Source organism: Erythrolamprus reginae, chromosome 1 (genome assembly GCF_031021105.1).
Source record: "Erythrolamprus reginae isolate rEryReg1 chromosome 1, rEryReg1.hap1, whole genome shotgun sequence".
In the NCBI taxonomy this organism is placed as follows: Eukaryota; Metazoa; Chordata; class Lepidosauria; order Squamata; family Dipsadidae; genus Erythrolamprus; species Erythrolamprus reginae.
In genome coordinates this window covers 19,955,441-19,979,006 of record NC_091950.1, presented here as the reverse complement: position 1 = coordinate 19,979,006, position 23,566 = coordinate 19,955,441, and the positions used below count along the sequence as shown (strand labels likewise).

Genomic DNA, 23,566 nt, shown 5'->3' with positions numbered 1-23,566 from the left:
TTAACCCTCTTCAAAGCTTCCAGTGGGAATAGGACTGTTGATACATCACCGCGTTAATTTCTATAAAACAAAGTCTGGAAGAGTAGTGGTTCTGCCCCAGCTGAGAACATAGCAAACACCGAGTTTGTTCACACTTATTTTAAATCAGTAACCTACTACTAACTGTCTTAGTAGAGGCCACATATGCACAAATCTAAAGGCAATCTCTTCTTGCAAAAGCCCAATTGTTAATTAGTTGTCATTAACAGCTGACGTAAGTTCAGAAAGTCTTTGGGGGTCGAACGACCATTTCACAGGGGTCGCCTAAGACCATGGGAAAAGACAAATTTCCCATGGTGCTAGGAACTAAAGCTTCTATTCTGGCGCCTTGGAACATATTTTTACAATCCGACCAATCAGGCATTTACAGTGGGGGCGTCCCTCAGACCTTCCTGCCAATCGGCTTAAAGCTCTGTTGGTGCTAGACTTATGGCTGGGGGTCACCACAACACGAGGAACTGTATTAAGGGGTCGCGGCGTTAGAAAGGTTGAGAACCACTGTCTTAAATCATATAATAGCAATTAATAATAATATTAATAATTTATTAGATTTGTATGCCGCCCCTCTCCGAAGACTTGGGGCGGCTCACAACAACGATAAAAACAGTATTATACAGGCACAAATCTAATATTAAAAAAACTAAAAACCCTATCATAATTAAAACCAAACAGCACATACATACCAAAACATAAATTATAATAAGCCTGGGGGAAAGGTGTCTCAAATCCCCCATGCCTGGCGGTATAGGTGGGTCTTAAGTAGTTTACGGAAGATAAGGAGGGTGGGAGCAGTTCTAATCTCCGGGGGGAGTTGATTCCAGAGGGCCGGGGCCGCCACAGAGAAGGCCTTTGATAGCTCACAAAGCGTGGCAAAAGCCGCCCCGAGTCTTCGGAGAGGGGCGGCATACAAATCTAATTAATTAATTAATAAAATAAATGAATAAAATGCCCAGGGGTTGTCCTCAATAAACAAACCCAAGCAGATAAGCAGAGCAGAGATTTTCCATAAAAATTGCACTCATTCACTCTGTGCTTGGTGGGCAAGTTGAGGCGAGAGACAAGGCCACTTGCGAAGTTTTGGAGTGTGCGGTCTTGAAAAGATTGCCGGTTGACCCACTCCTCAAAAGGCCTGCCCTAGAGATTTCGGTATGAGACAAGCATCAACTTCAGCTTCACTTGTTTTGGGGGGGAAATTGTAGAGAAATTGTGTGACATCTGCAGACTGCAAAACCCACTTCCTTTTGAAGCAGAGAAGACACTGAAAGAGTAGTTTTTACTGAAAGAGTAGTAGATCCTTGGAACAAACTTCCAGCAGACGTGGTAGATAAATCCACAGTAACTGAATTTAAACATGCCTGGGATAAACATATATCCATCCTAAGATAAAATACAGAAAATAGTATAAGGGCAGACTAGATGGACCATGAGGTCCTTTTCTGCCGTCAGACTTCTATGTTTCTGTGACACAATAAGAAACGATGTAGGGGTTTTTTCTCTCTATCTTTCTTCATGCTGGTGAGTTGCACATGACGGATTCTTATATTATCCTCATATTTTTCTATCCCATAAATTTAATGTCACATTTTATTACCCCATTCAAGATTCTGTTCCACTTGGCTACATATTTCTTCTTTGCTTCACGGACTGTTTTTGAATATATTTTATATTCTTCTCTCTCTCTCTCTCTTTTTTCCTCTCTGGATACTGGGTGGGCAAGAGAGGATGAATAATTTAAATGCAAAGTCTTCGTAGGATTGCAGTTGTCTTTTTCTTTTTCTTTCTTTTTGACTGTACCAGATAATTGCCTCTCTTCTACAGCCTCTCACCCAGGGTTAATGAGAATACCGCAAGCTTCCATCCGCTGTGAAAAAAAGAGAGCAAATGTTATTTTTATAACAGCAATATTTAGAGTGCTTTCAAATTCAGATCCGTCTTGGCTGAACAATAGGTAATGAAGACGTTGTCAGGCTTCCTTTCAGCCTCTTTGAGTACGTTGTGATTAAATACTTCAATTGGGCTATAATTGGAGAAGAAAGGGGGAGTGGCCATCCTCGGAAAGTCTCTGCAGTTGCTCTTCCTCCTGTCACACCCCAAACTTTTAGAACAGGGGTCCCCATGTCACGCTGTGGGTTGACAGCCTCCAAAGACTGTCTTATGCCGCTCCGGCAATATAACCATTTTTACTTTTTATAATAAAAGTTAACTTTGTTCTAAGATGCTCGCCCATTGCTTACTTCCATCGACCTCCGGAAAGCCTCACTTCAGCTCTAACAGGCTGATTTCTCTCAGTGAGTTCTCTATTTCCGTCACCCCAAACTTGGCAACTTTAAAGACTTGTGGACTTCAATTCCCAGAACTTAATGGGAACTTATATGGTTGCAGAGATACTCTCTAACTGCAGGGCTGGACATAAGAAACATAGAAACATAGAAGATTGACAGCAGAAGAAGACCTCATGGTCCATCTAGTCTGCCCTTATACTATTTCCTGTATTTTATCTTAGGATGGATATATGTTTATCCCAGGCATGTTTAAATTCAGTTCCTGTGGATTTACTAAACCACATCTGCTGGAAGTTTGTTCCAAGGATCTACTACTCTTTCAGTAAAATAATATTTTCTCATGTTGCTTTTGATCTTTCCCCCAACTAACTTCAGATTGTGTCCCCTTGTTCTTGTGTTCACTTTCCTATTAAAAACACTTCCCTCCTGGACCTTTAACATATTTAAATGTTTCGATCATGTCCCCCCTTTCCCTTCTGTCCTCCAGACTATACAGATTGAGTTCATTAAGTCTTTCCTGATATGTTTTATGCTTCAGACCTTCCACCATTTTTGTCGCCAGTCTTTGGACCCGTTCAATTTTATCCATATCTTTTTGTAGATGAGGTCTCCAGAACTGAACACAGTATTCCAAATGTGGTCTCACCAGCGCTCTATACAGCGGGATCACTGTCTCCCTCTTCCTGCTCTAGCTATGCCTCTAGATATGCAGCCAAGCATTCTACTTGCTTTCCCTACCGCCTGACTGCACTGCTCACCCATTTTGAGACTGTCAGAAATCACTACCCCTAAATCCTTCTCTTCTGAAGTTTCTGCTAGCACAGAACTGCCAATACAATACTCAGATTGAGGATTCCTTTTGCCCTAGTGCATTATTTTACATTTGTAAACATTAAACTGCAGTTTCCATTGCTTTGACCACTTATCTAGTAAAGCTAAATCATTTGCCATATAGACGTCTCCAGGAATATCAACCCCGTTGCACACTTTAGAATCATGGGCAAATAGGCAAAGCTTCCCTACCAAAGCTTCCCTTATGTCACTCACAAAGATATTAAAAAGAATAGGACCCAGAACAGACCCTTGTCTGTTAAATTGTTAGCCATTGTTTTTAAGCTGAGCCACTTGAAGCGATTTATATCTGAAAGGAAGCTGTTCAGATGAAAAGTATAGCAGGTGGCAAGACCACTCCATTAATTTCTCTATTGCCACGATGTCTTTATGGCTGCGATTCCACGAATTAATCATTAGCACAAATCGTGGTTTGCAAAGAATAACAGTTTGCAACAAGAATATTACGATTCCTGGTTCAGAGTAGCCTGTCAGTCAAAAAAAAAGGATTTGTCTGCAGTTATACAGAACCAGAGTTAAGCCTCATTAACATTGGAGTGGCCTGACTTTGGAATGGAAAAGGGTTGTAAGAATTCAAAAGCTGCTTCTTCTTTTTCCTGCGTGGATATGGTGATACAGTACATCACTTAACCTTTCCATTCGGATCAGGATGTTGCTTAGCCCTCGTAATGCAGAGTATAGTGATCCTCAGGAATTTATCGGAGGTTTTTAAATGAAAAGATGCTGCCGTCATCTTGTGTTCCCTTGCAGGTCACAGAAAAGGTCTCCGGCAAATAAATCAGTCCACATATAGTTTCATTCCTATAACAGCAATCTCACTATTTAAAGAGATAAAATTTGGAGAAAATATTATGTATAATACTGGCCCCAAACTGATCTTCCCACAGAAGTAAATCAGTGTCTGAAGTCCCTGAAAAGCCAATTGCTATACAGTGCAGTATTGCAGATTAATACGTAATGCAGAAGCTGATTATGTTGGATAGCTGCAGCCACCCTTTACCCAAACAGGCCCTGACAACAAGTTTCTGTATGTTTTAATTTGATCCCGCTATGTAATATTGCTAAGGTCATGTGATCAACTTTGGGCACTATAAGCGGCTCTGTGTTAGCAAAAACTTCAGAAGAAAAGGATTTAGGGGTAATGATTTCTGACAGTCTCAAAATGGGTGAGCAGTGTGGTCGGGCGGTAGGAAAAGCAAGTAGGATGCTTGGCTGCATAGCTAGAGGTATAATAAGCAGGAAGAGGGAGCTTGTGATCCCCTTATATAGAGCGCTGGTGAGACCACATTTGGAATACAGTACTGTGTTCAGTTCTGGAGACCTCACCTACAAAAAGATATTGACAAAATTGAACTGGTCCAAAGACAGGCTACAAGAATGGTGGAAGGTCTTAAGCATAAAATGTATCAGGAAAGACTTAATGGACTCAATCTGTATAGTCTGGAAGACAGAAGGAAAAGGGGGGACATGATCGAAACATTTAAATATGTCCATGGGTTAAATAAGGTTCAGGAGAGAAGTGTTTTTAATAGGAAAGTGAACACAAGAACAAGGGGACACAATCTGAAGTTAGTTGGGGGAAAGATCAGAAGCAACATAGAAAATATTATTTTACTGAAAGAGTAGTAGATCCTTGGAACAAACTTCCAGCAGACGTGGTTGGTAAATCCACAGTAACTGAATTTAAACGTGCCTGGGATAAACATATATCCATCCTAAGATAAAATACAGAAAATAGTATAAGGGCAGACTAGATGGACCATGAGGTCTTTTTCTGCCGACAGACTTCTATGTTTCTATGTTAATTTGTTAATTTGCCGCCGTGACTCCCATAGGATTGGGCAGCATAGAAGTCAAAATAAATAAATAAATACTTCATGAAAATAATAAACGAGTGTTTGAATTTCTGAGATATTTTTGTCAGGCAGGAGCTCGTGTAAAACGGGACAGCACAGCGTTTCAGTGACGACAAGTTTGTCCCCAGTGACCATTCATCAGAAGCTGCTGTCATTGCCTCCTGCCATGCAAGGCTCCTGTCTTGCAAAGTAGGTTGGAGAGATAACATCCACAGCTACTTCCAAATCTGACACCATCGTCTTATGGCGTGTTAAATTGACCCTATTGGGTACATTGCTATGATGTGAGTCTCATTGCTTTCTATAACTGCACACTTATTTGTACCAGACCAGGAGTCTCCAACCTTGGCAACTTTTAAGACTTGTGGACTTCAACTCCCAGAATTCCTCAGCCAGCTTTTCCCCCAGAGGAATTCTGGGAGTTGAAGTCCACAGGTCTTAAAGTTGCCAAGGTTGGGCACCCCTGCTCAAACCCTTCAGTAGTGATAGGACTTCCGAGTTGATTGGGAAAGTTATTTAAAATTTTGGGATATATTCAGAAATGTCTGCTTTGAAAATAGCCCATGTTGAACTATGTTACTCTGTCTGTCTGTCTAGCTATCTAGCTATCTTTTATTTGCACACATACACACACTTAAACATCAGCACAGGAAATGCTAGTATGACATTTTGTGTTATGTCATAAATTGTTTTCTGCTCATTTTTATGTTATGAAATATTGTATAAAATTTGCCAGGATTGAATTCCATTTGGGTCCTGTATTTTGGATGCATTCTGCAGGTCAGTCTTTTTGAGGAACCTTGGTTGAAATACACTGCTCAAAAAAATAAAGGGGACACTTAAACAACACAATATAACTCCAAGTAAATCAAACTTCTGTGAAATCAAACTGCCCCTTTAGGAAGCAACACCGATTGACAATCAATTTCACCTGCTGTTGTGTACATTCATCTTTGTACAGAACAAAGCATTCAATGAGAATATTTCATTCATTCAGATCTAGGATGTGTTCTTTCAGTGTTCCCTTTATTATTATTTTTTGAGCAGTATACTTTTGCCCTTTGGTGCAAAATTTCACGCAGTTAAATGTTACGGTATCACAATTTTAGAGTTACTGTATTTTTTTGGGTATAAGACACATCAGAGTATAAGGCGCACCTTACTTCTGGGGGAGGAAAGTGGCAGAGGGGGGCGGGAAGCAGTGGAAGTGATGTGCCGGTGCCTGGAGGCTGTTGGGGACTGGATGGGTGTCAACAAAATCAAACTCAATCCAGACAAGATGGAATGGCTGTGGATATTGCCTCCCAAGGACAATTCCATCTGTCCGTCCATTACCCTGGGGGGGGAAACTATTGACCCCCTCAGAGAGGGTTCGCAACTTGGGCGTCCTCCTTGATCCACAGCTGACATTGGAATATCATCTTTCGGCTGTGGCGAGGAGGGAGTTTGCCCAGGTTCACCTGGTGCACCAGTTACGGCCCTATTTGGACCGGGACTCACTGCTCACAGTCACTCATGCCCTTATCACCTCAAGTTTCGATTACTGCAACGCTCTCTACATGGGGCTACCTCTGAAAAGTGTTCGGAAACTCCAGATCGTGCAGAACCCGGCCGCGAGAGCCATCGTGGGGCTTCCCAGATTCGCCCATGTATCTACAACATTCCGTGGCCTGCATTGGCTGCCGATCAGTTTCCAGTCACAATTCAAAGTGTTGGTCATGACCTTTAAAGCCCTACATGGCATTGGACCAGAGTACCTCCAGAACCGCCTGCTACCACACGAATCCCAGCGGCCGATAAGGTCCCACAGAGTTGGCCTTCTCCGGGTCCCGTCGACTAAACAATGTCGTCTGGCGGGCCCAAGGGGAAGAGCCTTCTCTGTGGCGGCCCCGGCCCTCTGGAATCAACGCCCCCCCAGAGATTAGAACTGCTCCCACCCTCCTTGTCTTCTGTAAACTACTTAAGACCCACCTATACCGCCAGGCATGGGGGATTTGAGACACCTTTCCCCCAGGCTTATTATAATTTATGTTTGGTATGTATGTGCTGTTTGGTTTTTAATTATGATAGGGTTTTTAGTTTTTTTAATATTAGATTTGTGCCATTATAATATTGTTTTTTATCGTTGTTGTGAGCCGCCCCGGGGGCGGCATACAAATCTAATAAATTATTATTATTATTATTATTACTATTATTATTATTATCATCATCATCATCATCATCATCATCATCATTATTAATCTACCTACCAGGTATTTATCTGACAAGCATCCTTAGTCTGTTCAGCTTCAGCACATTATTTATTCGCTTGGTTAGAGCTGAAACCACCTTTTTCAGAGTGAGTAGGAATGAAAACAAGCCTGCAAAGACTTAGAGATGGGGGGAAAAAACTTAAGAGAGAGTAGGAAACTACAGTAGGAAGAACATTGGAATACACCCCAGAGGGTATGCTCCTAGGAATTTGGAAAAGACATTACTCCAAGCAAACGCTTTTCCTTATGACACACATAATCACCGCAGTTAGAATATCACTGGCACAAATGTGGAAAAATGAACAGACCCCATCGGAAAGTTTAATTATTGATAAAATATATAGATGTGTAGAAATGGACGAAATGACTAACTCAAATCAAGGGAATAAAATATAAAGAATCTAAAGAATTATGGTACGAATGGATTCAAAACAAAAACTGAAAAGTAACAATACAAAGTATCAGTATATATAGAAATAAAAATAAATGCTTCGTAATATTAATAGAAATGAAATAAAAACATGGACTAATGAGTACTCTATTACAGAAACTGAAAAAAATGTATACTTATTAATATTTCTTTTCTTTTTTTTCTCTTCTAACACTATGCTTTACTTATGATACTTATATTTGAATGTATATAATTTAACAGATTTACATATTATGAATTATGAATGTACATAATTTAACTCTCCTTTATCTCCTATACCTTTCTTCTATTCCTATACAGTGGAACCTCGACATACGAGCAGCTCTACTTACGAGCTACTCGAGATAAGAGCTGGGAGGGGAGCGACATTTTTGTTCGCCTCCCGAGCTCACATTCGGGATACGAGCGCCAAGGAGCTGTCTCCTGAAGCCGAACGCTAACTTCCGTGTTTGGCTTCAGGAGACAGCTGCGAAGCGGCGCGCGTGTTTTAAAACGTCGCAGCCAGCCTGGGGGGCTCGGGGGCAAGCCCCCGAGCCCCCCAGGCCGGCTGCAACCTTTTAAAACACGCGCGCCGCTTCGCAGCTGTCTCCTGAAGCCAAACACGGAAGTTAGCGTTCGGCGGCAGCGGGTTTTTTTGTTGTTGCACGGATTAATTGACTTTACATTGTTTCCTATGGGAAACAATGTTTCGTCATACGAGCGTTCCGACTTACGAGCCTCCTTCCGGAACCAATTAGTCTCGTAAGTCGGGGTTCTACTGTATCTCTTCTTCTATTCTTTTATTGATATGTTCTATACTATACCTTCTTTTCTATTATTTCTTAGATATATTTTACTATGAGTATCTCCTCTACAACCTTCATCATGTATTTTACTATGTGTATATAGATATATACCCACTAAAACCCTCATTGTGTATTGGACAAAATAAATAAATAAAATAAAATAAATATATAGAGAAATGAATGACATATTTAAAATGTAATAGAAACTGATTAAGACCTGTAAAAACAGAACAAAACATATGCGAAGTATCTTTTTTTAAATCAATAAAGAAACTTTTAAAAAAAGGAAGAACATTAGCATCTAGTTAGGGCTGTGGGGAAAAAAGCTACATTCGGAGTATAAGACGCATCCATATTTTCAGCCTCTTTTAGGGAGGAAAAAGATGCATCTTATACTCTGAAAAATATAGTATATAGACTGTCCAATTGAAGGAGAAGTTGCAGAATTTCTATTTCATCTCTTTATTTCTACTCTTTTTAAAAAAAATTCTTTTCTTTTCTGCAGGTATCTAACGGGTATCTACTTGCTATCCTGAATCGACATTATCAGGACTTAAGCTGCTTGGCCTTTACGGACGATAGCAGCCATTTTCTCTCCGGAGCCAAAGATTGTCTTGTCATAGTATGGAGCCTGTACAGGTATGAATTGAAAGGGCCTCCCACTTCCCGATTCTACTCGCAAGATCAACATCATTGCATTTACCAATGCTGCAGAGTGTGAATATTATTTTGGGTACCAACTTTTAACATTTGGGTACCAACTTTTAACATTTAAGGACAGAAAGAAAAGGGGGGACATGATCGAAACATTTAAATATGTTAAAGGGTTAAATAAGGTCCAAGAGGGAAGTGTTTTTAATAGGAAAGTGAACACAAGAACAAGGGGGCACAATTTGAAGTTAGGTGGGGGGAAAGATCAAAAGCAATATGAGAAAATATTATTTTACTGAAAGAGTAGTAGATCCTTGGAACAAACTTCCAGCAGACGTGGTAGATAAATCCACAGTAACTGAATTTAAACATGCCTGGGATAAACATATATCCATCCTAAGATAAAATACAGAAAATAGTATAAGGGCAGACTAGATGGACCATGAGGTCTTTTTCTGCCGTCAGTCTTCTATGTTTCTATCTCAAGAGTGTCCTTAGCTTTAGAAGATGTATGTTCCACTTCTGTTCAGAAAGAAGATCCTTTTGTATTATCTTCACAAATATGTCCAGCCAAACGATGTCCTACTGAAGCGTTAAATTAAATTGCTTTTAAGTGTGGATTGTTTAATTATTAATATTGGTTTTGAAGAAGTACCTTTAATTTTGGATTCATCAAAATCACATAGTTTAAACTATAAGGCCATATACCTTGATCTATAAACTTTGCAGAATTAAACAAGTTTTACAAAAAGATAGGAATTCTATTTTAATACTGAAATTTAGGGAGAGAGTTGTTGGCCAGGATTTGGAAGTTACTTCTATGGAATCTTCTCTTCAGTTGTCATCCTCAGTGGCATATTCAATTCAATTCAATTCAATTTATTAGATTTATATGCCGCCCCTCTCTGAAGACTTGGGCGGCTCAATATGTCATAGATGAAAGTAAGAATGCTTGCTTAGGTGAAAAAGCATCATAACAAAGCCTCTGAAGGTCAGGAAAAAAGGAAAGATTCTTGTGGATGGGGAAAAAAAATTCCACAAACACACCCCAGTGAATGAATTCTGATATTATTGTGTCCAGCAGGAAGCTGACAAACTTCTTTTTCCTTCTTTAGTCAAATTTGGAGACGTTAATCTAAAATGGAAGGTAGAGACAACTGGAAGAAGAAGCCTAAAGATTTAGACTTTTATCAAAAAAACAAACAAACAGGTTGTAGATAAAATGGCCACCCTGCAATTACAGTGATACCTCGTCTTACGAACTTAATTGGTCCCGGACAAGGTTTGTAAGGTGAAACGTTTGTAAGACGAAACAATGGTTCCCATAGGAATCAATGGAAAAGCGATTAATGCATGCAAGCCTAAAACTCACCCCTTTTGCCAGCCGAAGCACCCATTTTTGCGCTGCAGGGATTCCCCTGAGGCTCCCCTCCATGGGAAACCCCACCCCCACACTTCCGTGTTTTAGTGATGCTGCAGGGGAATCCCAGCAGTGCAAAAATGGGTGCTTCGCTGGCAACGGAAGTCCGGAGGTGGGGTTTCCCAGCGAGGGGAGCCTCAGCGAAATTGCAGCATAGCAAAAACACGGAGGTCCTCGAAACCCCACCTCCAGACTTCAGTCTTTTTGTGATTATGAGCCAGGGTGGCACAGCAGGTAGAGTGCTGTATGCCACTGAAACTGGCTGTAGATCTGTAGGTCAGCGGTTCAGATCTCATCACCGGCTCAAGGTTGACTCAGCCTTCCATCCTTCCGAGGTGGGTAAAATGAGGACCCAGATTGTGGGGGGCAATATGCTGGCTCTGTTAAAAAGTGCTATTGCTAACATGTTGTAAGCCGCCCTGAGTCTAAGGAGAAGGGCGGCATAAAAATCGAATGAGATAGATAGATAGATGGATGGATGGATGGATGGATGGATGGATTAGATAGATAGATAGATAGATAGATAGATAGATAGATAGATAGATAGATAGATAGATAGATAGATAGATAAATAGATAAATAGATAAATAGATAAATAAAAACGGGCACTTTGCTGGCAACAGAAGTCCAGAGGTGGGGCATCCCAGTGGCGGCGGCTTGGGTTTGTAAGGTGAAAATAGTTTGGAAGAAGAGGCAAAAAAATCTTAAACCCCAGGTTTGTATCTCGAAAAGTTTGTATGACGAGAGGTTTGTAAGACAAGGTATCACTGTATCTGCTTAATTAATTTTCACCTGAATTCCCTAACACTCATTTTTAGCATTATTGCTTTAGCGATTAAATGGAGTGCACGTTTGCAACTCCGAATCCATCCTTGTGCACAATTTTCCTATTTATTGTGTTAAAACCGATTCATTTCTCAGTGTGCTCCAGGTGGAACATGGCCAAAGCCCCGAGCCCCGCCATGTGTTGTCACGGCACAGCCTTCCTATCACAGATCTCTTCTGCGGTGTTGGTGGCCCCACGGCCAGAGCTGCCACAGCGTCTTTGGACCAAACAGCAAAGGTAAGAATTTGGAAGCAGCGTAGATAGTTCTCCACCTGGAGTGGTGCGGCACCTGGAGGTGGAGTTCTCGCCTCACAATCAGGAGGCTCCAAGGTAGAGGCAGATATTTCTCTCTCTGGACACTCAGAGAATATATCTGCTGAGCAAAACTCCACATTGCCGACAAGAAAGGCATACGGCCATTAAAACACTCTGTTTGCTCCATTCAGTTGCCTGGACTCCACCCTGCAAGAGATTATGGGGTCGTTAAAAGAAGAAGAGGATGAAGAAAGATAGATAGCTCTCAACCTGTAACCATTACTTTCGTGACCATTCAAAGATATGGTGTCAGGGTTACAAGTAACATACCTATAGCAAATTATAACAAGCAGGAAGAGGGAGATTGTGATCCCGCTCTATAGAGCGCTGGTGAGACCCCATTTGGAATACTGTGTTCAGTTCTGGAGACCTCACCTACAAAAAGATATGGATAAAATTGAACGGGTCTAAAGATGGGCTACAAGAATGGTGGAAGGTCTTAAGCATAAAACGTATCAGGAAAGACTTCATGAACTCAATCTCTATAGTCTGGAGGACAGAAGGGAAAGGGGGGGCATGATTGAAACATTTAAATATGTTAATGTGTTAAATAAGATTCAGGAGGGAAGTGTTTTTAATAGGAAAGTGAACCCAAGAACAAGGGGACACAATCTGAAGTTAGTTGGGGGAAAGATCAAAAGCAACATGAGAAAATATTATTTTACTGAAAGAGTAGTAGATGCTTGGAACAAACCTCCAGCAGATGTGGTTGGTAAATCCACAGTAACTGAATTTAAACATGCCTGGGATAAACTATCCATCATAAGATAAAATACAGGAAATAGTATAAGGGCAGACTAGATGGACCATGAACACAGCATTCCAAATGTGTTTTTACCCGCGCTCTATACGGCGGGATCACAATCTCCCTCTTCCTGCTTGTTATACCTCTAGCTATGCAGCCAAGCATTCTTGTCGCTTTCCCTACCGCCTGACCACACTGTTTGCCCATTTTGAGACTGTCAGAAATCACGACCCCTAAATCCTTCCCTTCTGAAGAGTTCCCAAGAGAAAGTATTTTATTTTGGCTATAGGACCCTAGCTATCTGTAATCTCCACCTCCCCATTCCTCAGTTCCAGTGTGGCAACACTGAAGCCTTCAAGACGGCTTCGGTCATGTCAGCTTCAGGGTTGACAACGGCATTGGAAAAAAGTGACTTGTGCATGTTTTTCACAATTTATTTAATAATCAAATTTATTAATTTAATTAATTGTATTAGAGTTCTGCCGCACGAATCCCAGCGACCAGTTAGGTCCGACAGAGTTGGCCTTCTCCGGTTCCGTCAACTAAACAATGTCGTTTGGCGGGACCCAGGGGAAGAGCCTTCTCTGTGGCGGCCCCGACCCTTTGGAACCAACTCCCCCCAGATATCAGAGTTGCCCCCACCCTCCTTGCCTTTCGTAAGCTCCTTAAAACCCACCTCTGTCGTCAGGCATGGGGGAATTGAGACTTCCCTCCCCCTAGGCTTATAAAAATTTATGCATGGTATGTCAGTATGTATGATTGGTTTCTAAATTGGGGTTTTAAATTAACTTAAATATTAGATTTGTTTACATTGTATTATTATTGCTATTAGCCGCCCCGAGTCTGTGGAGAGGGGTGGCATACAAATCTGATAGATAGATAGATAGATAGATAGATAGATAGATAGATAGATAGATAGATAGATAGATAAGATAAGATTAGATTAGATTAGATTAGATTAGACAGACAGACAGACAGACAGACAGACAGACAGACAGACAGACAGACAGACAGATAGAACTGTTGCAGCATTCCCTGGGTCAGAAGGTCAGAATTTGGGTTTTTCATACCTGGTTCATATTTATGACAATTGCCGTGTCCTGAGATGACGCAATCCCCCTTTTGCGACTTTCTGACGAGCAAAGTCAATGGGAAAGCCAGATTCACTTAACAACTGTGTTCCCAGCTTACCGACCACAGTGATTCACTTAACACCTGTGGCAAGAGAGGTCATAAAACGGGGGCAAAACCCATTTTACAACTGTTTCGTTTAGCCACAGAGATAAGTTGAGGACTAGCCGCACGATACTTTTGTGCAAAATACCTTAGAATGTTGTGATCCTCTCCGAAAATTCTCCAGTTAAACTCTTTTTAAAAAATATTTTTTTTTATTTTTCAAAAAAGACAAACAAAGACAAATGACATTAAACATTTAAGGAGCTACCATTGCTCCGCTTTTCCTAGAAGTCTAACTAATACAAAAATATAAAACCCTAACTATTGTCAGATCAATACAGAAATGTCACACGTGCACATTACATTCTTGTTACGTTTAACTCTATATTCTTTATGTTAATTATGTTAGTTAAATTTCTTCATCTATAAAATATCATATACTTATTCAAAAAGATAGAATATAAATAATACAAGGAAATAAAACACTTCTAACTTTATCATATTATAAAAAAAGAAAAGAAAAAGGAACAAAAATTCTATGTTTATATTGTTTTTAAACTAATTACCATCTTATAAATCTTCAAATAGTTATAAATTCTTACTTATTTAATTTTTAATACTATTTTTAAAATTCCACCAGTCATACACTTTATCCCATATTTTATAAAATTCTGTTTCAGCTTGATTGTTCAAACGTTTTGTCATCATATCTAGTTCTGCACACTCTTAAGTGTTCCCCTGCAATTGAATTTTACCCGGACAGCACAAAAGAACCGTTTTCAACAACAGCAAACTATATGCGGAAAAGGCAGTTCAATCTGTTTTAGGATAAAAATGGAAACGGATTGCATAAATTTGCATACAGCTAGGGAATTGGAATTGCTTTGCTCATGCCAAATCCTTTCTAAGGTAGGAAATCATAACCACTGCTTGGCAAATATGTACCTATGCATATTCATTTCTGCTGGTATATTTGGCAGGTCTGGAAATGGAAACCTTTTGCTTACATGCAACAAATCCTTTCATAAAGCTTTTTTAAACGTTTCTGGACACAAACCCTCCTGGGGAGGGAGGGGGCGATATTTATTTTATTTATTTATTTTTCGATTTTATAGGTCACCCTTCTCCTAGTGCACTCGGGACTAGGAGCCCTCCTTATAATTTAGAGCCTGTTTTCAGCATGGATTTTTTTCCCTGTCCTATATATAAAACACAGTTCAGAAATAGGTCGTGGAAATGAATGTATTGCAAAATAACCATGTACAGTACTCTAATTAATCTCAGGATACCAGGAGAAGGGGAAAAATGGGGAAAGAGATGGATGAGTTAAATGCTGGATGTTTATTATTTGGATTTGTATGCCGCCCCTCTCCGAAGACTCCGAAGATGTTCCCGATTCAAGGACTGAAAAAAACAGCACCATATCTTTTAGAATAGAATAGAATAGAATTTTTATTGGCCAAGTGTGATTGGACACACAAGGAATTTGTCTTGGTGCATATGCTCTCAGTGTACATAAAATAAAATATACATTTGTCAAGAATCATGTGGTATGACACTTAATGATTGTCATAGGGGTCAAATAAGCCATGAAGAAGCAATATTAATACAAATCTTAGGATATAAGCAACAAGTTAGTCATACAGTCAACATGGGAGGAAATGGGTGAAAGGAATGATGAGAAAAACTAGTAGAATAGAAGTGCAGATTTAGTAGAAAGTCTGACAGTGTTGAGGGAATTATTTGTTTAGTAGAGTGATGGCGTTCGGGGAAAAAACTGTTCTTGTGTCTAGTTGTCTTGGTGTGCAGTGCTCCTTAGCGACGTTTTGAGGGTAGGAGTTGAAACAATTTGTGTCCAGGATGTGAGGGGTCAGTAAATATTTTCCCCGTTCTCTTTTTGACTCGTGCAGTATACAGGTCCTCAATGGAAGGCAGGTTGGCAGCAATTGTTTTTTCTGCAGTTCTGATTCTCCTCTTTGGCATTTAGCTGGAGTGTACAAAAAATGAACCCTTCAGTTAATCTTTCACAGCCATGGTGCCTATTATTGTTTTTTGTTAAGGGCAGTCTACAAGTATCTATAAAGATCACGATCACGTGAAGTGTTAATACCACTTTATAAGGCCTTGGTAAGGCCACACGTGGAATACTGCATTCAGTTTTGGTTGCCACGATGCAAAAAGGATGTTGAGACTCTAGAAAAGGTGCAGAGAAAAGCAACTATTAGGGGACTGGAGACTAAAACATATTATTATTATTATTTATTATTTTAGATTTGTATGCCGCCCCTCTCCGAAGACTCGGGGCGGCTCACAACAGTAATAAAAAACACAATAGTAATGGAACAAATCTAATATCAAAAAACATATAAAACCCTATCATTATTTAAAAAACCAAACAGCACATTCATACCAAACATAAAACAAAGTATAAAAAAGCCTGGGGGGAAAGTGTCCCCATGCGGTATAAGTGAGTCTTGAGTAGTTTACGAAAGACAAGGAGGGTGGGGGCAATTCTAATCTCTGGGGGGAGTTGGTTCCAGTGGGCCGGGGCCGCCACAGAGAAGGCTCTTCCCCTGGGCCCCACCAAACGACATTGTTTAGTCGACGGGACCCGGAGAAGGCCAACTCTGGGGGACCTTATCGGTCGCTGGGATTCATGCGGTAGCAGGTGGTTCCGAAGGTATTCTGGTCATATGAAGAATGGTTGCAGGAACTGGGTATGTCTAATTTAATGAAAAGAAGGACCAGGGGAGACATGATAGCAGCGTTCCAATATTTCAAGGGCTGCCACAAGGAAGAAGGAGTCATCCTATTCTCCAAAGCACCTGAGGGCAGGACAAGAAGCAATGGGTGGAAACTAATCAGGCAGTGAAGCAACTTTAAACTAAGGAGACATTTCCAAACAGTTAAATCAGTGGAACAGCTTGCCTCCAGAATGCTCCAAGACTGGAAGTTTTAAAGATTATGTCGGATAACCATCTGTCTGAAGTAGTGTAGGATTTCCTGCCTAAGCTGGGGGTTGGACTAGAAGATCTCCCAGGTCCTTCCTCCTCTACCTCCTTCCTCCTCCTCCTCATTATTATTATTATTATTATTATTATTATTATTATTATTATTATTATTATTACTACTACTACTACTACTACTACTACTACTACTACTAAAGATTCTCAGTGATCCGGGTCATGGTTGTCCCAAAGATGCTTTTTTCACCATCCAGTCAGAGCCCCCCCCCCCCCCCAATCCCTCCAGTCGGAGTTGAAGAAGCTTCTTACATGAGAAGCAAAATGTCTTCAAAGAAAAACCAGACAGTCCATTTGCCTCTTGGGGGAAAAAAAGCACCTTTGGGCCAATCCACAAACTTTGAACAGCTACAATTTCAAGGGGCAGCGGGTCCTTGTTTCACAACAATAATTGAGATTGGGATTCCTGTCACTAAGCAACACAGTTGTTTCATGTGACTGGGGGCAAGTTAGTTCTAGCCATCCCAGCGCACATCATTAAGCAAATCCCACAGCATTTCCTGGAGGTGTGATCACCATTTGCAACCTCCTGCTGGCTTCCCCGTTCACTTTGCTTGATGGAAGCTGGCAGCGAAGACTTTACCAATGGCAATTGAGTGACCATGGGATGCTGCAATGTCATAATGTCGCTTGGTGGGGCCTGGCCCTCTGGAATCAGCTCCCGCCAGAGATTCGCACTGTCCCTACCCTCTTCGCCTCTAAAGACTCAGCTATGCAGCAAACCTTGGTGTCATTAGATTCTGGCCCCTGGCCGATGGATGTATAGTGGGTTTGTTGATTGAATGGATATGTGTGTATTTTAACTGGTTCCTTAGTTTTTAGATGTAACTTCTAATTTTAATTTATTGGATTTTGATATATATTGCCTTTTTATATGTGGAAAGCCATCCCATGTTCTTGGAGAGGGGCGGCATATAAAGAAAGATGGATGGATGGATGGATGGATGGATGGATAGAGATAGATAGATAGATAGATAGATAGATAGATAGGGATGGATGGATGGATGGATAGATAGAGATAGATAGATAGATAGATAGATAGATGAATGATAGAGAGAGAGAGATGATAGATAGAGATAGATAGATAGATGATAGAGAGAGAGAGAGAGAGAGAGAGAGATAGATAGATAGATAGATAGATAGATAGATGATAGATAGACAATAGATGGATAGATAGATAGATAGATACGGTAGATAGATAGATAGATAGATAGATAGATAGATAGATAGATAATAGATAGATAGACAATAGATAGATAGACAGACAGACAGAGAGATAGATAGATAGATACTGTAGGTAGGTAGTTAGTTAGTTAGGTAGATAGATAGATAGATAGATAGATAGATAGATAGATAGATAGATAGATAGATACTGTAGATAGATAGATAGATAGATAGATAGATAGATAGATAGATAGATAGATAGATAGATAGATAGATAGATAGATTCATTCATTCATTCATTCATTCATTCATTCATTCATTCATTCATGCCGGTTCGCCAAGCACCTAACTGGCAACGGGGGACTTTGCAAACAGCCGCAACTAAGAGGATGTGTCCTAAGGACCCCTCATCCAGCACCATCTCAATTCGGAACGGTTGCCGAAAGAGCAGCCATTCAACAGGGACTGCCTGTATGCCACAAAATGTTGCCATCCGTGTGTGCTTCTTGGTGCTCCTCCAGATATCCCAGGTTTCCTTCCAGGCTTTTATACGATTGGCAGCACCAGTGAGCCTCAGCCTGTCTAATTGAAGCTGCGGCTGTTTCTTCCCAGAGTTTGGGTTACATAAAATTCCATCTGGATTATAAGGCACAGGCAAGGACCAAGAGAGCTCTGTGTCAACACGTGGGCTTAATCTCAGGGGAAGTAGCAGAATGTGGATCATTGCCAGGATAGGAAAGATGCATTTATAAGAATCCGTCGCCTTTTGTTCTTGCTTCCCAAATCTTTTCTCTTTTTATTTTTACATTTAAAAAAAAAAGAAATTATAATCTTTATTGAAGATAAATAGGAGAGGAGATGCATAAAGCAAAAGGATTATGTGAATATTGGTACAAATGTATATGAATTTAGAGTATACAGTTATAAATCAAAATACATATATAGGAGAAAATAGGCTAAAGAGAGAGAAAGAAAAAGAGAGAAAAGGGGGAAGGAAAGAGAAGAGGAAAAATTAAAAAATAAAGAAGAGATAAATTCCTATCTATAAATTTATCAGGTGTCGTAAATAGTGTCAACTTATCTGTTGACCCAATTACTCTACAGCTTTTAAGATCATTACTGTCAATATAGATGAAAGTTTTTAAGCTTCTAAATTAGAGTTTAAATTTTGTCATATTGAATTTGTCCACCCCTTTTTTAAAAATTTGTTTGTTTATTTATTTATTTATTTATTTGCTTATTTATTTATTTATTCATTCATTCATTCATTTATTAGATTAGATTAGATTAGATTAGATTAGATTAGATTTGTATGCTGCCCCTCACTGCAGACTCGGGGCGGCTTTTATCAATGATTCATAATGTTGTTTTATAAGGTTGTGGGATAGTTGTTTGGGTGAAGGGTAAAAGAATCATGATGGAGTTGTATGTTTGTTTATTTATTTATTTTATTTTATTTATTTATTTATTTATTTATTTATTAGATTTGTATGCCGCCCCTCTCCGAAGACTCGGGGTGGCATACACATCTTCTATCTAGCCAGATGTACCATTTAACCGAATCTTTTTTCTACAATCGCTGAAAAGAAGAATTTTCTCTCTTTATGTAAAAATCCTACTGTGCTGCTATTGAGAAACATAGATCCTAGATCCATAAATCCTGCTGTGCTGCTATTGATACGTAATGCATCTCACATTCATAGCCTGGCATCAGGTTTAATTTTGTAGCATTACAGCCGGGTTGTCAAACGTGCAGCCCACGTGCCGGATACGTCACACGCTGGCCACGGCCAGTTTAGCGAAGTCCTGATATGTCATGTGACGCTGCCGTGATGACACGAGTGCGATATCCGTGCGTTACAACTAAAACCTGGATTTTAATCTGCACCTTTTCTCGTTCTCAGTTGTGGGAGATCTCCTCCGGGAACCTTCTCCTCTCCGTCGTCTTTGATGTGAGCATCATGTCGGTGACCCTTGACCTTGCAGAATACAGCATGTTCTGTGGCGGGCTGGATGGTTCCATCTTCCAGGTTGATCTCTGCTCCTGGGTAGGTTCCATTGCATGCAGTAGTTAGTAAGCATCCCAGGTGCCTTGGGCCGCGAACTGGGATGGAATCTCCAAGGAGGGGGGGGGGGGTGTCTTTTGATTTGTGAATGCAAAAATATATTAAAAAGTAAAATTAAATGAACAAATGACCCAAACCTCACAGGATTATCAAACCTTGTGATGTTTCCCCTCCTCCTCACTTCTTATTTATTTATTTATTCAATTTTTATGCCGCCTTCTCCTTAGACTCAGGGCGGCTTACAACATGTTAGCAATAGCACTTTTTAACAGAGCCAGACTATTGCCCCCACAATCCGGGTCCTCATTTTACCCACCTCGGAAGGATGGAAGGCTGAGTCAACCTTGAGCTGGTGATGAGATTTGAACCTCTGACCTTCAGATCTAGCAGTCAGCTTTAGTGGCCTGCAGTACAGCACTCTACCAGCTGCGCCACCCCGGCTCTGCTTGTTTTATAAATCTCATGGTACACATAGTCCTTGACTTGAGACTGATTTCTTAACCATTCATAGTTACAGTGGACCTCCCCAGAGTGACGTATGATCCATTTTTGGAATTATGATGTGTTGTGATTCAGCCTGAGGCTCCTCAGGGACCGGCTGGAGCTCTGCCGGATCCATGCCCAGAGGAGGAGGACAGTGAACAGGAGGGGGAGGACCAGGCAGACGGGGGAGAGGAACGTCAGGAAGAGGAGGAGGGAGAGCAGCCTGAGACCCCCTGGGGGGGGGCCTCTCCCCAGCTAATAGCCTGGATTCATTGGATGAAGACGCACAGGCTATAATAGACATGAGGCAGCGACGTGCAGCTCAAAGACGGGGCCAATTAGAAAGGTATTTCCATCCCTGAATTGGCAACAGCTGGGTTTGGGTGTGGTTCTCCTCAGCAGGGTTGAAAAGGCAGGCCCGCCCTTACAGTCTTGTGGAGAGTTATCAACTGGGAGTCCTGTGACCTTGCTTCGATTCCTGGCGTCTCTGATCTTGGCTTGTGGCCTAGAAGTCTGGAAGACTTGGGGGAGGCGTGGGTTTTATTATCTCCAGCATTGTTTTTGCCAGCAAGAATCCTGTTTTATTGCCTTCGTGAAACCTCTGTGAAGCTTCATAGTGTTCCTGTCTGTAAGAACAGTTTTTGTTACCTGTGTTTGCTTTCCAGTATATAAACTGCCTTTGCTTTTTACCAGTGTGTCTGGATACTCTTTTTGGTTGGTGTTGGCGTCTGGGGGGACCCAGACAGAACATGATGGACACACATACACAGCAACCACGATTGCATTTTAGAAACATAGAAGATTGACGGCAGAAAAAGACCTCATAGACCTTCATAGTCTGCCATTATACTATTTCCTGTATTTTATCTTAGGATGGATATATGTTTATCCCAGGCATGTTTAAAATTCAGTTACTGTGGATTTATCAACCACGTCTGCTGGAAGTTTGTTCCAAGGATCTACTACTCTTTCAGTAAAATCATATTTTCTCACTTTGCTTCTGGTCTTTCCCCCCACTAATCTCAGATTGTGCCCCCTTGTTCTTGTGTTCACTTTCCTATTAAAAACACTTCCCTCTTGAACCTTATTTAACCCTTTAACATATTTAAATGTTTCGATCATCTCTCCTCTTTCCCTTCTGTCCTCCAGACTAACACAGATTGAGTTCATTAAGTCTTTCCTGATAGGTTTTATGCTTAAGACCTTCCACCATTTTTGTAGCCCATATTTGGACACGTGCAATTTTGACCAATTGGCAACCAGCTCATCTTTACAGCATTGCAGCAGCGTCCTGCAGGCATGTGGTCACAATTTGTATCATTTTTAGCTATTTTTTCCAGCATTTACTTTCCAGCAAAAAGTGTACATTGGAGGAACTAGAGTTGCTTAACCACCGTGATGTTTGCTTAACAACCCATGGTCTTCATTGAATGACCATAAAAATGGTTATAACTTTGAATCCGGTCACACGATGCTTTGACCTATAATCACAATGACTTAGGACTGTAATTTCCGGCTCATTTACGATTGTAAGTCAAGGTCTAATTGTACTTGAGGGTGAGGAGTGCAGTCTTACATGATTTATAACTTTTGCCAGGTTTTAAGCATTTAAAAAGAAATCTTTTAAAATATTCATGATTTCTAAGGTCCCGAGGTAACCTTCCAAACATTCTCCTACATCTTGGTGCTCATGAATAAGCACAATGCCAGTTGCTGATTGATTGATTGATTGATTGATTGATTGATTGATATCAAATTTACAAACCGTCCCTCTCCTGATGGACTTAGGGCGGCATACAGCAATAAAATAACTACAAACATTTTAAATACCCCAAAATACATATTATTTTTAAAAAAATACAACATTAAAACCCAAAATAAACATGCAACCATCTGTCATTCACAATCGTCCCAGGCCTGCTGGTGTAAGTGTGTTTTCAAAGCCTTGAAGAACTAGGAGTAATTGTGATTGCTTACTGAAGACATTGGCTAGTGATGTTGAGGCAGTATTTGGTCCTTTTATGCAATGGAACTGGGCAGATTGTTTTCTTTTTAACAAGTGATAAAGAGGAACTAAAAATGAATAGAAAGAGAACACCCTGGACTTGAACTTTATTTGAGCTTGGAAAGGGTGAGAAGGAAAGAAGGATGGCTGTTTTGGAAAAATTTGGCTTCTGGATGATACAAAGCTTAATTGGATATTTGGATAAAGCTTTTTGATATATTAACTTTGCAAAAGATGGAAGACATAAGAGATTTATTCAAAGACATGCTTAAAGATATCCAAGAATGGAAAGAAGAAAATAGAAATGAAAACAACATTTTTTACATTAAAAGTTTTCATCAAGATTGTAGTGAAATTGAAGGAGAAGAAGGAAAAAAACCCCAAAATAAACATGCAACCATCTGTCATTCATACTATTGGCCAGGGCAGCATACAATCACTCAACGGCCCCAGGCCTGCTGGCATAAGTGTGTTTTCAAAGCCTTTCGGAAGGCCAGGAGGATCGGGGTGGTATGAATCTCTGGGGGGAGTTGAATCCAGAGGACCAAAACCGCACAAGAGAAGGCTCTTCCCCTCAGTACCACCAGTCGGCATTGCTTGGCCGACGGGATCCGGAGAAGGCCGACTGTGATCTAATCGATCACTGGAACATAACAGTCCAAAAAAGCTTTTCATTATAAATAAGCTGTGGTGCCATAGTGGTTAGAATGCAGTATTGCAGGGTAACACTGGCCACTGCCAGGAGTTCGATTCTGATGGCTCAAGGTTGACTCAGCTTTCCATCCTTCCGAGGTCGACAAAATGGAAACCCAGATTGTTGGGGTCAATATACTGACTCTGTAAATCACTTAGAGCAGGCTGTAGAGACCTAGGAAGTGGTATATAAGTTTAAGTGCTTAAACTTCTCAACCTGGGGGACGGGACCCCTTTGGGGGTCGAACAACCATTTCACAGGGGTCGCCTAAGACCATGGGAAAACACAAATTCCCCATGGTGTTAGGAACTAAAGCTTCTATTCTGGCGCCTTGGAACATAGTTTTAGAATCCAACCAATGAGGCATTTACAGCGGGGGCGTCCCTCTGACCTTCCTGCCAATCAGCTTAAAGCTCTGTTGGAAGAGTTGGCGCTAGACTTATGGTTGGGGGTCACCACAAAATGAGGAACTGTATTAAGGGGTCGTGGCATTAGAAAGGTT

The 23,566-nt window shown here is 40.7% G+C and overlaps 1 protein-coding gene across 1 annotated transcript in view; it reads left to right on the top strand.

Annotated features, from left to right (window-relative positions):
- WDR18 (WD repeat domain 18) overlaps positions 1–23,566 on the top strand; it is a 102,925-nt gene that overhangs the window by 33,891 nt on the left and 45,468 nt on the right. Inside the window, exons 3-5 of the mRNA XM_070746464.1 lie at positions 9,002–9,135; positions 11,489–11,630; positions 19,721–19,864. Coding sequence (XP_070602565.1) covers positions 9,002–9,135; positions 11,489–11,630; positions 19,721–19,864 — 420 coding nt within the window. The remainder of the gene's footprint in view (positions 1–9,001; positions 9,136–11,488; positions 11,631–19,720; positions 19,865–23,566) is intronic.